The sequence below is a fragment of the Phyllobates terribilis genome, unplaced genomic scaffold (genome assembly GCF_046119375.1).
Source record: "Phyllobates terribilis strain yellow unplaced genomic scaffold, ASM4611937v1 Scaffold_12__6_contigs__length_324123572, whole genome shotgun sequence".
Lineage (NCBI taxonomy): Eukaryota > Metazoa > Chordata > Amphibia > Anura > Dendrobatidae > Phyllobates > Phyllobates terribilis.
The window spans coordinates 265,493,260-265,510,365 of record NW_027362772.1 but is presented as its reverse complement, the minus strand read 5'-3'; the positions used below and the strand labels follow the sequence as shown (position 1 = coordinate 265,510,365).

At 43.5% G+C, this 17,106-nt stretch overlaps 1 protein-coding gene across 1 annotated transcript in view; it reads right to left on the bottom strand.

Annotated features, from left to right (window-relative positions):
* The window catches only part of LOC141172588 (tyrosine-protein phosphatase non-receptor type 11-like), a 103,444-nt gene that overhangs the window by 13,262 nt on the left and 73,076 nt on the right, over positions 1-17,106 (bottom strand). Inside the window, exons 4-10 of the mRNA XM_073656971.1 lie at positions 14,240-14,432; positions 14,024-14,143; positions 13,826-13,939; positions 7,402-7,498; positions 6,901-6,980; positions 3,247-3,402; positions 2,041-2,172 (exon numbers count right to left, since the gene is read on the bottom strand). Coding sequence (XP_073513072.1) covers positions 2,041-2,172; positions 3,247-3,402; positions 6,901-6,980; positions 7,402-7,498; positions 13,826-13,939; positions 14,024-14,143; positions 14,240-14,432 — 892 coding nt within the window. The remainder of the gene's footprint in view (positions 1-2,040; positions 2,173-3,246; positions 3,403-6,900; positions 6,981-7,401; positions 7,499-13,825; positions 13,940-14,023; positions 14,144-14,239; positions 14,433-17,106) is intronic.

The following is a 17,106-nucleotide window of genomic DNA, read 5'->3' as shown; positions in this document are numbered from 1 at the left end:
GGCAGAACCCGTAGTGTCGCAGGGCAGCCACATTCACCCTAGTTACGCTCCGATGTAGTAGCTGCACAGAACAATCTTTGTTGGCGCAACCTGTGTGGCAGCCAAAGTCGCCATCTAACCCCAGCCTAAGCGTTCAGTTTCGCAGGAGAGCAGTGCCCGGCTCAGTGCCATCTATCCCCGGCCTAAGCATTCAGGTTTCTCAGGAGACCAGTTCCCGGCTCAGTGATTCTGCTCAATCGTTCATGGGGGACTCAGCACCCGGACCCCCACCAATTAAAACATATTTAAGCTGTATTATATATAATATAATATTTATTTATATTTTAAGTTTTCTACAAGTGAAGTTACACTTTATGGGTTGGCACCGGGTACATGTGCCCAGCTCAGTGCCATCTAGCCCCAGCCTAAGCACTCGGTCTCTCAGGAGAGCAGTACCTGGCTCAGTGCCATCTAGCCCCAGCCTAAGCATTCGGTTTTGCAGGAGAGCAGTGCCCGGTTCAGTACCATCTAGGCCCAGCCTAAGCGTTGGGTTTCGCAGGAGAGCAGTGCCCAGCTCAGTGATTCTGCTCAATCATTCATGGGGGACTCAGCACCCGGACCCCCACCAATTAAAACATATTTAAGCCGTATTAAAATATAAATAAATATTATATATAAAAGTTTTCTACAAGTGCAGTTACACTTTATGTGTTGGCACCGGGTACATGTCTCCATGGTGCAAATAAAGGACTTGTATAACGTGACAGGCACCGTGCGTCAAGAGACTTTATCCTTTTCAGAGACCATATGTAAAAAACAGGTTTAAAATTCATTATATTTTCTACTTCTATCTGCAGAAGCATAATGGTTAACACGCAACATCATACAAAACACCAACCCTGGCTGCTCCTTCTGCGCCACCATATCGGTAATTACAGAAATATGGGAGATGTAATGTCGGCAGCAGGTTCCGGCTCCTCTGATCTGCCTGACAGCGCGGAGTCTGACAAGGAGCCGACCGAGATGTGTTTATTATCCAATTACATGCGGGTGAACGCTGCTACTGAGGAGCTGTCACTTTCCGTGATCTCGAGAAAACTGCGCAACTACACGTGTCACAACACTGAATGGAGAACTAGTCATTATCTGAAAATATTTCAAGAAAAATGAAAAAAAAACAAAAAAAAAAAACAATCATTTAAATCCCAGAAGTGTGAAGTCCGATTTTCATGCTGATTTCTCTTCGCTTTTACTGGGACCTTAATGAATGTATTACTAAGAAGAAGTAAAAGATAAAAGTAAAAAGAGGTTTTTTTTTTAATGGTAAGAGTTTAAATCACCCCCTTTTACCATCAAACAGATCTCTGGATCTTTAGAGGACAAGAATCAGATCAAAAAGGAAATTATAATCCAAGTTAAACCAAAAAAACACAAAACCCTCACTCAGGATCTGATTTTCACACCAGATCAAATTTGCTAAAAAAAACGGCATGCAACCGAAGACAATGGTGGACGGGAATGATCATTGCAGATTCAGCACAGAAAAGCCAAATATTAGTCTCTCGTGCAGATCTCTGACTTCTTCCATAGATATATAGGTTGAGCGTCCCAATGTCCGTGTTGAATCATCTTGCAAATTTGATACATAAACCTAAGAATATTCTGACTGCCTGCAGCCACCCTTAGAGGGAGCCCACTGCATACAGTTTATACATTCAACTCAATAATAGGTCAGTATGCAGTAAGCTCCCCCTAGTGGTGATTATAGACAGGCAAAATATTTTTTTCCCCTCCAAAATCAACACTTATTGCCTGTGCACAGCACCTGATCGAAAAGAGTGGGGAATCATATGGCTTCTTTATGACTAGAGCGGTGGTAGAGTAAATGCTTTATAGGGCAAACTGAAGGCCCAAAGTGCGGTACCCGGATAATTCCGCCAATATTTCCATTCACACAAGGGACTCGCATTCTTCTTTACCTCTGTTTAGGATCATGAAACTGACAAAAGTTTGAAATGAAAGTTGCACTTTTTAATATTGATGCGGCCTGTACAGTCTTACCCTGTCTGTGCGCGACATCTGTAACTCCCGCAGGATGTAATCCTTCTCTTCATGCAAGGCCAGGCCCAATACTCGGATGCAGCCGTAGTCCTTGGAGCAGTTTTCGTTAGGCCAGTAACAAAAACATTTTTTCTGCAATGTCAGAGACACAAGGTTTAGAGGAGGCGTTGAAGACGGATGATGGTGTTTAGCGCTATGGACTCCCAACTTATTATACTCAAGCAAACAAACAAACAAAAAATGGTGCTGCAAAACAAGTGTGCACATTTTGGGTTCTCAAAACTGTTAATGGAAGGAGGGAGCATTCTTCTTGCACTAATGGGAACAGAAGTGGTTTCTAATATATTGTTTTTCCGCGGAGAGGGGAGCGCGGAGAGGGGAGCGCTACTGTTACAGCATGAAGTGAGGGGTCCAGCAGTAGACATGGGCAGCGTTGCAGAGGAATGGTGGGGATCTTGTGGGGCCACTATATGCCCAGTAGTGGACAACCCCTTTAAAGGGCAATGTTCAGCTGCCTATAACTGACATGCATGTATCTGGAGACCAATATACTTTGATTTTTATTTTATCCATGTCCCATTTTCTGTTATTGGCTTCCTGGTCTTCATAGTTACCAGCGGACACAATAAACGTCCAGAACCATTCGTTTTACTAAGCGTTTAAAGCCGACCTGCCGTCTCTCCTGACGTGTCCGTTTTAGTAAATACTGATATTCATGATGTAAGTAAAACCCTGGACCTTCTTGGATCTCTGTGTTGTTCCTCTGTAAATCTTCCAGGAAATATACATAACAAGCTAATAACTGGGTGCTACCCTTCCTTGTATCAGTACACAGTCCGACAAAGAGTGTTTGGCTCATTGACACAAAGATTGGTGACACCCAGTTATCCATTTCCAGGAATAACACCACCGCACCACGGACAATTCTAAGAAAAGATGCTCCGGCGCTGGCATTTTATGGAGAACGCAGGTATTTACTCAAAACAGAGCGTGAGCCAGAGACGTCCAGACTTTGATTATGTTTCGGAGGGGGTGAAGACTTAATTGATGGTTTATGTTGGCAGATTCTGAATATTACATAACGAAGGTCTGAGGAGGAAATTCAGAAGGTTTTAAAGATTAAAAAAACAAACATGACAAACATAAGAAAACTATCCCATGAGCACCACAATACCCAGCAATAGCAGCCAGGCCCGGGTCGCTTACCCTGGAGCGCTCCATCTCTTTGGTAGTCATGACTATAACATGGGTGTTCTCCTGATAGACCATGGACCAGAAGTCACACACCGTGTTCTGCAGGCATCCCTGAGTGGCTATATACACTTTATAGGGCTGGTTCCCGCGGGTTTCATCCAGTGTACTCTATGGAGATATACGTACAAGAGAAAGAATATACCGTAGTGCACACAAACTGCTATATATCAGGAGCATAAGTAACAAATGGGAACAGGTGAATTTTCCAAGAAGGAACAATACCCAATGCATGCCTACAATACAGACTACCTGAGGAATAGCAGGGGAGTGCAGGAAAAAACAACCACAGGAGAAAAAAAAAAAAGAAGTGCTTCCAGTAGGAGTAACCAGAGGGATGCAAAAAATATATAATGTATTTTTTTATACTGAATTAAAACATGCTACACCTTTAGCTTATGTTGCGCACCGTGGGCAGAGGGACATCAAGTTCTCTTGAGAACCAAAATTGTTGAAAAATATCAACAATCTCAACGTTACAAGTCCTCAGACAGTTCTCTTCTCTTTCTGTTCTCCATGCTTAGTGTGGCACACACAGACACACAATCCAAAGATTGAGTCAACTTCTAACCTTTTTATCTGGTATCTGGTGTGATTTTCATATTGCCCACACCTGTTACTTGCCACAGGTGAGTTTGAACGAGCATCACATGCTTCAAACAAAATTGTTCACCCACAATTTTGTCTGGCCTATTTTCGGGTGTGTGTGTGAAATTATGTCCAATTTGCCTTTTTTACCCTCTGAGTATTGGACCAAAAAAAAAAAAAAAAAAATCAGGAAATAAACGTGTATATTGCAATTACACATGTTTTGTTAGTTTTCAGGGAGTGCATGTATGTACAATGCCGGCAAAAAAAAAAAAAAACTTCACAAATTCAACGAAACCACAAAATCTTAAAATGCAAGTGTTTTATTGTGGTTATTTCATTACAATTAGTATTTTGAGATTAATTAATCTATACATTTTACTAAGCCAGTTTTGCTCTTGGACAGTTTTTGATCATCTCCCCCCATTGTGTGCACTTTTAAGAAGTGAAATCATGACGCAAAGTTTACATGTAAAGTTTTTTTTTTTTTTTTGCCAGCACTGAATGAATGAGTATATATGTATATATGTATGTATGTATGTATGTATGTATGTATGTATGTATGTATGTATGTATGTATGTATGTATGTATGTATGTATATGTGGCGCCCGTGAGGGTTCAGTCACCACAGAGGCACTGCACCTCACCCAGAGGTGTGGTGTCTCCCTTCTCTCAGGTAAGGAGGGAGTGCTGCACGGGACCCCAACACCTACATCCAACACTACACTACCCCAGGCCAGCAGGAGGGGCAAGACGCAATGTAGTTTTCTGCTGAGCCCTGTCCCTGGCTGGGGTGGGGGGAACCCAAAGGTAGGGGGAACCAGTGGTGGGTGTGGGTGGAGGAAGTAGTTTATGGGAGCATTCATACAGTAGATATATAAAAAGGTGGACATCTTAAAAACAGCAGTAGAGGTTGGAGTCGTTGGTGGGGTAGGAACAGTCAGGGAGCAGAGTCTCTGTAGGAGCTCTGCTCCACCACAAGGGCCCAGGACTAAGGCCCAGGAGGGGAGCAGGGAGTAAGCTCCGTTCTGCAGAAGGGATCCTAGGGGAGTACGGCTAGTGCAGGCGGCACCCGTACACCCCGAACCTGCCAAGTGTCAGGAGGATCTAGGCCGCAAGAAGGGGACCGGCCCCTGGCCCAGTCGTGCAGCTTCAAGCCTCGGCTGGAAAAACTGGAGGCTTCTGACTTCTATAGCAAGAAGCCAAACCCCCGCTCCAATCCTAGTAAGGTCAAGCAGGTCTGTGCAACTCAGACGGACAGGGTGGACCTCGCAGCACCCGAACAGGATTCACAGTGGGAAGCGCAGGGCAGGAGGGAGTAAGACCCAGCGTGAAGTCGGTCTAGAGAGGTACACAAGAAAGTAGGGTTCTGCCAGGTACACCCGAACTGCCTGAGGAAGGACTGAACCCATGCCCGGTGAACGCAGTGCGACGCGGGAGGCTTGCACCATTACAGTGCACCTGTAGACTGTCTAAGAACTGTGAGTAAATCTTGGATGACAGCACTGTACTGCCTCCGTCCCTTTCTTTCGCCGGTGCCATTTCCCTCCCCGCACTACATTGCCCAGCGCACCTCCATTAATTTACACTGCCCTGAGGCCTGCTCCACCTGTGGGGAGCCGTTCCATCTCAAGTTGCCCTAACATCTGCCTCAGAGGACTGTCGCAGCGCTGGTGATCCTCACCAGACACCACAGGTGGCGTCACGACAAATCCCCTATAAATATCCCCTTTTTTGCACTGACCGCCCTGGGTCACAGACCGGGCCAGCCACCGTGATCTCCCACAAAAGCAGCCATAAGGCCCGGCTGCCGAGCACCCCACGGTCCTGGGGGCGATATATATATATATATATATATATAGTACAGACCAAAAGTTTGGACACACCTTCTCATTTAAAGATTTTCCTGTATTTTCATGACTATGAAAATTGTACATTCACACTGAAGGCATCAAAACTATGAATTAACACATGTGGAATTATATACTAAACAAAAAAGTGTGAAACAACTGAAAATATGTCTTATATTCTAGGTTCTTCAAAGTAGCCACCTTTTGCTTTGATGACTGCTTTGCACACTCTTTGCATCAGTTTTGATGCCTTCAGTGTGAATGTACAATTTTCAAAGTCATGAAAATACAGAAAAATCTTTAAATGAGAAGGTGTGTCCAAACTTTTGGTCTGTACAGTATGTGTGTGTGTGTGTGTGTGTGTGTGTGTGTGTGTGTGTGTGTGTGTGTGTGTGTGTGTGTGTAAATAAAATGAAACAATATATATTTATTTTTAATTGCATTAACATACATATAATTTATATTTAATATTTTTTTTGCCACCCTCTGGTTACTCTTGCTGGCAGTGCTCCTTTTATTCCTGCACTTTCCAGCAATTTGACCGTTGGTAAGTTCTCCAGGTAGAGCAGCAGCCGTCCAGGAGATTTACATGGTGTCTCAGCGAGCATATCCTCTACACATCAACCCCATCTTGCCATTTGGTTTTACACTCTGCAGTGCTCCCCCTATTTTTTTTTTTTTACAGGTACTTTTGGAAGAAGTTATCCAGGGCTTGACCACCTGATGGAGGCCCCGGTACGCTGCCGTAACGTGTACATGAGCTTCTGTGGATACTCTATCATCCTGAAGTCATTGTATGGACATACAAGGTTACAACTCTGGTGAACAACATCTTGACATTTTCTACAGTTGTCCACGATATTGTGCTCGTCCTACACACTGCCGGGAGGGGAACATGTAATTTACCCTGAAAAGTATCGCTACTTTTTGCATCAATTTCGCAGAATACACCAAGGATCGCCATTATCTTTTTTCCTTCTAAGGAATCTCACAACAGAAACAAAAGTGGACAACAGACCCTTTCTAATCCCGGACATGGCATATCCTCATGAGGATATTGACACGATACACGTATTCTCCATTTATCGCCGTCTACAGATGCCAGATTACCTACCCCCCACCCTCTAAGTATTCACCTACTACTCGTGATATTACTCGGAAGGTCATTACCTTGATGTAGTTGGCATTGATATAGTCGGACCCTGGAATGCTGTCATCTGTATCTCTCAACGCCACCCTCGTGGTGTCAACTGCACGGAAGACCAAGAAGAAGAAGTGTTACTTCATCTTTGGACTGGTTCCATTTCATTTGCTCAGCAGGTGACGCAGCGCTGTGACCTTAAAAGAACCCCAAACTGATGAGAATCCTGACCCGCGCCCCCTGCAGAGAACACAGCGGATGACCTCCTGTATCTGTTCAGTGTCCAGCTGATCCTCAGGGGCGGATCTTAGTCAAGAGGGTGGTGCTTATTCTTTGTACCCTATTGCAGGCAAGACCGGAAAGGGGAGAGGCTCCTGCTGCAGCCAGTCGCCTTACATAAATACCTAGGATTATGTGAAGACAAGGGGGGGCCCATGACTGAGTTCTTCAGACACAGATTTCCTTAAAAAAAAAAAAGGGGTTGAATAGTGATATAGTCAAATAAAAATAAAATAAGCCATCAGACTTACAGGGCAGAATATTCTTGTATCTGTTCTTGCTCTTGTTCTCGAGCCGCTGTCCTTCTTTTCTGGGGTAAAGCAATTTACATTCTTGCTGTTGGAGCATCTGCCCATGGGAAATAAGATTTTCTATTAATACATACACATATACAAGCAAATTATCAGATAATAGGCAACTTTTACATCTCTCACCACCCCCAACGAAAAGGAAAAACGCTGGCAGCAACATTTAATCCGCCCCACCCCCATAACATTCATAGCACCTTCAAAATTTCATAAGGTTTCGCACGTTCGAGGCATTTTCTGACACATGTGCCAGGTACTTTTCACGCTATATTTATAGCGCTGTGACATTTCATTGCAAGAACAGTTCGATTCGACATCAAATTAGCCAATTCAGTGTCATTACAGACTGTGCTGTGACATCAGGAGGTTAAGATTTAAAGCGATTCGCCACTTTCCAGCATTTTTAGTTCTAAAAGCCCAAGCTAAAATTAATTTTAACATTTTTATAGTGGTCTGAGATCAGTATATTTTTATGCAAAGCTCCAATGCCTTGTATAAACTTTGTTTTAAAAGAGAATATGTTGGTTCTCTGCAACTGCCACTAGAGGCAGCACAAAAAAACAAATGCATACTGTGTTACCATTCAGTTCAATGTAGATACTGTATGCAGCCAGCTCCCTCTAGTGGTAGTTGTAAAATGAAGGAATTTTAATCATTTTAAATTTACTAATATATCTTTATAGCAGGAATAAGTAAAAGACGTAGTTACTTACCGGTAACGGGATTTCTCAGAGCCCATGACGGCACCACGGAGAGAGAGGGGATCCGCCCTTCAAGGACAGGAAACCTACAGATAAAAGGGCGGTACCTCTCTCCGGCATCAGTTGTTTACAGAGCATGAGAGGACCACCAGGTTAGTAACAAAAAATTTTACAATTTAAGTACTTGTCAGAGACACCACGTGGCTACAACAAGTAATTAATAAGTGTGTGCACCCACACGTGAAGGGAGGGAATGTACGGGTGCCGTCATGGGCTCTGAGAAATCCCGTTACCGGTAAGTAACCACGTCTTTCTCCTTCCCCCATGACTTCACCACGGAGAGAATTACAGAGAAGTGACTCATTGGGGGGGGGGGGGGGGGGGAGACCACAGCTTCCAGAACCCTTCTCCCGAAAGTAAAGTCTAAAGAAGAGGTTAAGTCTAGCTGGTAGTGATTGAAGAATGTAGAGGGGGGAAGACCAGGTTGCCGCTCTACATATCTGCTCTATAGTAGCACCGGCCTTCTCCGCCCAGGAGACTGCCACCGCTCTTGTTGAGTGTGCCTTCAGTTTCTCCAGGGCAGCTACCCCGCATGAGGCGTACGATACTTCCACTATTACGGCCCTGGTGCCCAGTATTACACTCACACACACTTTTTCTGACAGCATGCCAGAGCTTTAAGAAGCAGCCTCTGGCGTCCTCCGCTGTCTTAAGGCACAGGGAGTCCTATGGTGACCCAGCGCCCCTTCCTCCCCCGCACCTGCGGGAGGACGCCCGCACAGACTGGCTACCCAGTCATGCATTGCGGCGCAGTGTCATCCGGAGATGCCCGGGGCGCTTGCGCATGCACGGCAGACACGGAAGTTCAAAAGAACACCGCTGGGCCACGCTCCCACTTGCCACAACCAGGGGGGGTCCAGCACAGCACCTCTGCGGGCCCCGACAGGCCCCGTCCTCTTCGTCTGGACCCCCCCCCTCCGCACACCCTAAGGGCCCACTGACCCCAGCGGTGAAGCATCAGGGCACCGCACCAGCCGAGGCAGGGAACCCCCGCTGCCTGGATCGGCCTGGCATCCCACGACATCCATCTTCTGGCACCCCGCAGGTAAGCCTCCTCCGGAACTGTAGGATACAGTCAAGGACAGGAAACCAACTGATGTGGGAGAGAGGTACCGCCGTTTTATCTGTAGGTTTCCTGTCCTTGAAGGGCGGATCCCCTCTCTCTCCGTGGTGCCGTCATGGGGGAAGGAGAAATTAAAGACTCTTCTTGGACCGCAATATTGATGACAACTCTACACTCAAAACTTCTGCTGACACAAGGTTTTTTATTCATTGTTTATCAGACATCGCACCTCACTTGTTGGTGTCTTTGCCTAGTAAAACTCCAGTTAAATGGAAACGAACGAATGAAATGCAATACTAGTCACTGCCACTACCAAATGTATGGTGCTATGCTTTTTAAGCAATGTGTCACGGGAGTATCAAGACAAGACAGTCATTCTGGATCCAGCTGTAGAAGGTCACTGTGCTTGGCATTGCAGACATCTTCTTGAGCCTCTCATCTCCGTAGTGTAATGATATGCTTCTTCCTTTAGGACCCAGAAGCGACCTCCACCTTCTGCTGCTAATTGACACACCCTTCCTGTGTAGTTTAATACTCTGTCTCCAGAGAGTCGCCGGTGACAGTTCTATGTTCCTCTGTCCATGCCTGGAGTACTAGTAGTTGGCTAGTTTCTTCTTGGACTTCCCTTGGAGGACAGTTGGCGATTTCTCTCTGGTGTCTTCTCAAGTTAAGTGTATCCCCTTTGTTTATCTTATTTGTGTTTAGTTACAGTGGGGCCTGACTACTCAACCGGTCTCCTCCCTACCTAGAGCCTAGCTCTAGGGACATTGAGGGATTAGGTTTCCTGCTCGACAATAGGTGCAGAACCTATATTTGGACGACAGGGTAGTCAGGGGGGTATTAGATCTGCCTAGGGCTCTCCACTCCCCCTTTCCCTAGTTGTTGGGCTCCCTTCCCCCTCTTCCCATTGTTTTACACTTGTTCCTTCCCTCACCTTGCGTGACACAATGGTGCACCACGGCACCTTTGGACACCTCACCGTTCAGGTCACCGGAGTTGACACACATCTTTCCTATCTTATATTATGGCTTATCCCAAAAATAGAACATCAATATTGTAATCCAAGAAAACTAATTTATTGCAGAATTTTGGACCCATTTAGAATCCACCTGTAAAACTCTCCCAAACATTCAGGAGGATTGCAGAAAAATGGGAGACCCGACTCCGATAAAAGTTGGCAAATCTGCCAGGCGCACACTGAATCCTTCGTAAACTTCCGTAAGTCTGCACTCCTGGAAGACTTTTTATCATACTGCTGGAATGCCCCTTCATCAGACCATCCAAAGAGGTCTAAAGATGCATTGAATAGGAGGAGTGGCCTGAAAATGGTCAAGGTTGGGGGTACAATGGTGATCAAGAGTGGAAATTCACTTTAAAAAAAAAAACTGCATTTGTGGACAAAAGTTTTAAAGACTTAAGCAGCAAACTTGGAAAAAACAAAATTTGTGTCCGTTTTTATAGTGACAATTTGCATTAAGATTAAGATTGTTATGAAGTGCGATCAAATGAATTGCAAAAAAAAAAAAAAATTATAAGTCATTCCTTGTCATGAAAATTAATCACAAAAACCCCAGTTCCACTGAATTTCCACTTGCCATAAAATGACAGACTTATATTATTCCAGTCATCTTCTCATCAGCTTAGGAGCAACTTACTGAGGACAAGGCAGCTGATATAATTCAGTCAGCATGACTGAGGGATAAGAGCAGACCATCTACTTTAAAAGAGGGTTGCTGCTTGAAATCATTGTCTTCTTCTGTTATCCATGGTTACCTCCATGGAATTAAGTGTAGTCATCATTGTTTTGCATCAAAGAGGCTTTACAGGTAAGGACATTGCCATGTATAAGATTGCCTTAAAATCAGCAATTTATCAGATCGCTAAAAAAGAGGGTCAGATGCTGTGAAGATGGCTTCATGGGGTCCAAGAAAGTACAGAAAGTGCCAGGACTATCTCCTAAATAGGATTCAGCTACAGGATTGGTTCAACGCCAATACAGAGCTTGCTCAGAAATGGTAGCAGGCAGGTGTTTATGAGCTGAAGTTTTTAGGACGTTGGCCTGTTGTCAAGAAAGGGAGCAAAGCAACCACTTGTATCTAAGACAAACCATCAAGGACAGACTGACTTTCTACAGAGGGTACAATGAATTGACTTCAGAGGACTTGGATAACGGCATTTTCTCTAATGAAGCCCCTTAAGATTGTTTGGGACATGTGGAAGAATGGTTGAAGAAAAAAAGAAAGTGAGGGCTAAGACAAGTCCTGTGTCTGCCAACAGTAAAGCCTCCTGAGACCATGCATGCGTGCGTGGGGGCTTTACCTCAATTTTGACTAAGAACACGGCCATGAATAAAGAATAAGATCTGAACATCCTCCAAGAGTGACTTCTCTTACAGATCCAGGAGCAATGTGGTGACGGACAATGCTTTTCCATCACTTTCGGCCGGATTGTGACCGTAGGTGCAACAGCACGGGAGCGGAGGGCGGATTCCAGAGGAAAAAAAAATATTTAGCTTTTTATTCCTTTATCAGAATGTTTTAAAGATTGGTAACTATTAATAAAGAGCAGAACAGCGCTTTAGGATATATTCACACTAAGCTTTTTATGTGGATTTTGAAGTAAATCTGCTTGAAAACCCCCTTCAAAATCCACATGAAGACTCCGCATGCGGATTTAACGCATTAAAAATTGCTTGGTAAAAGGTCTGGGATGTATCCCAATGATAATCCGCACGTGCTGTGCACAAGCTGCGGAAATTTCCGCTTCGGATTATCATTGCGGAAAAATCCGCAGCACAACCAATTTGGGCGTGATTTTGTGGCGAAATTGCGCCCATTGACTTGCATTGAACCGCATAACATCCGCATGTTATGCGATTCAGTGCACGGATGGTACCCGAGTCTGGAGTAGAGGAGACTCTCATCCAACCCGGGTACCATGGTACCTGCAAGTTAAAAGTTAAAAAAATAAAATAAAATTCATACTCCCCTCTCCGGCAGCCCCCGATCTCCTCCCGGCCGCGTGCTCTCTCCTCGGCGGCCCACGCGGTACTGGCAGGAAGTGTGGTGATGTAATTTAGTTAGCTGATGGTCACGCGACCGCTGATGTCAGGTGATGGTCGCGTGACCATCAGCTGACTAAATGACGTCACCACAGATCCTGCCAGTTCACCGCTGGCCGCCGAGAGGACGCTGCCGGGAGGATACCCGGGGCCACCAGAGAGGCGAGTATAAGGTTTTTCATTTATTTATTTATTTTTTTTCTTTCTTTACTTTAGATGCAGCATTTGAAGTAGAAATTTCCTCTAAGTTGGTCACACAATATAAATCCATGCCAGTTGCATGGATTTATATTGTGTGACCAACTTGTCTCAAGCCCTTTTTCCAAGTGATGCTCAAAATCGCTTGGAAAAACGCTTGAAAAAAAATGCATGTACAATCCGCATGCGTTTTTTCTGCCAAGCAGATGCAGAAATGCTCAGGAAATTTCTGCTTCAAATCTGCATCGTGGGCACATAGCCTTAGTGACTCTGATGGGCATGTAGAGCAAGACCCCACCACTACTTGTACACGATTATTAAAGAGGTTGTCCACCTTGAAGGTTTTTTTTTTTTTTCTTTTTTAGCTAAAAATCCATGCATAATTTGTTAATTGGGCTTCAACAAAAAGTTTGCACCGTGTGACTTCTATAGCCTGTTTATTCAACTATCATGAGTTCATTGTAACGGTCCAATACTACAGTTTCTAACTTCTTTTTTAGCTCCTCAGCTGTTTTATGACCTCAGACAGCATCAAGCTTGAAAGTGCAGGGAAAGAAAGAAAGCCTGTAAAAGCCAAACTGTGCAAAATATTTTATGAAAAAAAACCAATGAAAAACATTTAACCCAAAATACAAAACAATATAAAAATAAATATCTATTTTATATTGTATTTTGGGCAATAGAGAGAAATATATATATTTAATTATTTTTAGCCCAAAATACAGATTTGATATTATATATATTTTAAATTATATTTTATTTTTTTTATATTCGATTTGTATTATTATAATTCTATCATTTATATTTTTTATTTTATATTATAATTTTTATATTCTCTTATATTGTTTTATAGATTATAAAGTATATATATTTTATAATTTATATATAGCTAAAATTCTATATCTAGTACAGATATATATTATATAAATAAATTTATATAATAAAATTATATCTATACATGTATAAATATATATCTATATTAGATATAGAATTTTAGCTATATATAAATTATAAAATGTATATATTTTATAAATATATAAAAAAATAAGAAAATATAAAAATTAGAATATAAAATAAAAAATATAAAATTATAGAATTATATTATATTATATTATAATATAATACAAATCGAATATAAAAAAATTAAAAATAAAATATATATAATATCAAATCTGAATTTTGGGCTAAAAATAATTAAATCCCTACAAGGATTGAGATCAAAGTTATATTAGGGGATATATCAACCCAAAAGAAGCTCTAAGAGCCAAAGTGATCGTAAATTACCTCAAACTCCTCCCAGAAGCCTTGCTTGGCTTTCTCGGTGTTGTCCGCCATTTTGTTCAGTTCTCGCACTCTAGATTCAATGTTGGCGGCGTTGATCCTCGTTGCGTTGAATGGCTGAAACAAACGACATTCAGAAACCTGTGTGTATAAGGACCAACAAGCTACATAGTGTAGAAATGAATGGTCCATCCTCTGCACCTGCTTTAGATGCACCACCGCTCCAGACTTCTCCACCATTGGGTTCTTCTTGTAATGCTCTAATAGATCGGTCAGTGTATCGAAGCGCTCCCCGCCGCCTACGTCATATTTACCATCCGGCTGAAATGTGGAATCAAGAAATCTAAGTAAACTGAAGATGATTTTCAAAACTACAAGTTAAAATATAAAATATATAATCTGTGGTCTCGTCATTACCTGGAAGCGGATCATCACATGTGTGACGCGAGATTTACGCTCTCCGTTCTCCAGCTTCTCCTCGCTTGTCAGGACGGACAGCACAAAGTCCCCCGGTTTGCTCTGACTTTCCCGTACTAGAAAACTGCCAGGTTTTCCCTTTTCCAGCAAGAGCTTCTCGGCTTCCTTCCCAGAAAGATGTCCGTGGTACCACCTTAAAAAATAAGGGGGGGGAAGAAGTTGTTCGAATTATCATGAAAGTTTATGGAAAATGTTCTTGATTCAGCAAAAAAAAGTGATAAGCCAAAAAGTGACAAATTTTCCATATTCATTTACAGAAAACACAACAAAAATAAATAAATCCCAAATCGAAAAGAAAAAAAAAAAAACTGTCAAAACCAGATAGGACTATTATTTTTTAATTAATAAATATAAAATATGTGAAAGGTTTACTTTAATTTTATATTGTGGAATTGCCATTTAACCAATCGCCTAGAAGTAAATTTCCTCTAAAGCAGCAGATACTTCTCAGCGCACTTTTATTAATCAATTCTGCATCTATAACCTAGGACCAATGTGAACAACAACCCCCGCAGTTAATAACACAGCTTAGCGCTCCTTTTGTCAATAGAAAAATAACATTTTCACATCCAAATAAATTGTATAACCGGCCTTTATGTTGCTGGATCCTTTCAATTCCATTAAGTAAATGTGCTGCAAATTAATTAAATACAATGACTCGTAGTAAAAAACCCACAAAATCTATTAAAGGCTGTTTATATAAAATTCCCTAAGGTTGCCAAAAACTGGCGAGTGGATTAAACCCACGCTGCTCTTACGGGGACGTCTCTATTGTAACAGAAAATCAAACCCAGCAGAAGTGAAGAACGAGCGGCCGGTAAATCGCTCCCCCACGTATCTGCCCGCACACCGCACTCACTAAATCCAGCCAGCAATTGACGAGACTTTCCCTGGATTAACCAGCGGTGCTTCCATCTACCAGAGTGGCTGAAGGGGCTTGTTGACTGCCATTTGGGGGGGGGGGTTATTTATTGGAGGTGAAAATGAACAGCCCTCTGGTCGCAATAAATTACACGGCTTAAAAAAATTAAAGGGAACACTTAAACAGAATATAACTCCAAGTAAATCAAACTGTCCAAGGTTTGCTGTGTCTGTCAGCGTAGTGTCCAGAGGCTGGAGGCGCTACCAGGAGACAGGCCAGTACACCAGGAGACGTGGAGGGGGCCGTAGGAGGGCAACAACCCAGCAGCAGGACCGCTACCTCCGCCTTTGTGCAAGGAGGAAAAGGAGGAGCACTGCCAGAGCCCTGCAAAATGACCTCCAGCAGGCCACAAGTGTGCATGTGTCTGCACAAATGGCTAGAAACCGACTCCATGAGGGTGGTATGAGGGCCCAACGTCCACAGATGGGGGTTGTGCTCACAGCCCAACACCGTGCAGGACGCTTGGCATTTGCCACAGACCAACAGGATTGGCAAAGTCGCCACTGGCACCCTGTGCTCTTCACAGATGAAAGCAGGTTCACACTGAGCACATGTGACAGACGTAACAGAGTCTGGAGACGCCATGGAGAGCGATCTGCTGCCTGCAACATCCTTCAGCATGACCGGTTTGGCAGTGGGTCAGTAATGGTGTGGGGTGGCATTTCTTTGGAAGGCAGCACAGCCCTCCATGTGCTCGTCAGAGGTAGCCTGACTGCCATTAGGTACCGAGATGAGATCCTCAGACCCCTTGTGAGACCATATGCTGGTGCGGTTGGCCCTGGGTTCCTCCTAATGCAGGACAATGCCAGACCTCATGTGGCTGGAGTGTGTCAGCAGTTCCTGCAAGATGAAGGCATTGAAGCTATGGACTGGTGAGCCCGTTCCCCAGACCCGAATCTGATTGAGCACATCTGGGACATCATGTCTCGCTCCATCAACCAACGACACGTTGCACCACAGACTGTCCAGGAGTTGGCGAATGCTTTAGTCCAGGGCTGGGAGGAGATCCCACATGAGACCATCCGCAACCTCATCAGGAGCATGCCCAGGCGTTGTAGGGAGGTCATACAGGCACGTGGAGGCCACACACAATACTGAGCCTCATTCTGACTTGTTTTAAAGGACATTACATCAAAGTTGGATCAGCCTGTAGTGTGTTTTTCCACTTTAATTTTGGGGGTGACTCCAAATCCAGGCCTCCATTGGTTAATACATTTGATTTCCATTGATTTTGTTGTCCGCACATTCAACTTTGTACAGAACAAAGTATTCAATGAGAATATTTCGTTCCTTCAGATCCATGATGTGTTCTTTGAGTGTTCCCTTTATTTTTTTGAGCAGTGTATATAAAATGCTGCATGGAGCAAACACATGCAACACGGCCAAGAAAGTCAATCGTGAAAGGCTGCCACTGCAGCATTTCAGAATTAAAAGTGTTGTTCACTTTATTTTAATAACAGTTTTCAGGAAATTATTTTATGGCACTCATTTAATGATTTTGTGGCACTTCGTAAGTGCCATATAATCATAAGTGGCACAGCTCTCCTCCTGCACCTCCTCCTTCGGGCGGCACAGCTCTCCTCCTGCACCTCCTCCTTCGGGCAGCACAGCTCTCCTCCTGCACCTCCTCTTTCGGGCGGCACAGTTCTCCTGTCCACAAAACTTCAGCTATCGGCCTCCGTAAATTGAGAAACCCTCATCATGGGGAGAACCATTTTTCTATTGGCGGACCATATGACCAAAACCCATCCATCAGCAGCAAAATTGTTTACAGGAGAGTTGTGCAATCTGATGAAGGAAGAAGAGAATCTGTAACACTTACCAATAAATATTAGTAAGTGCCACAAAATAATGTTCCCAACACATGTATTAAAAGTATCACCTT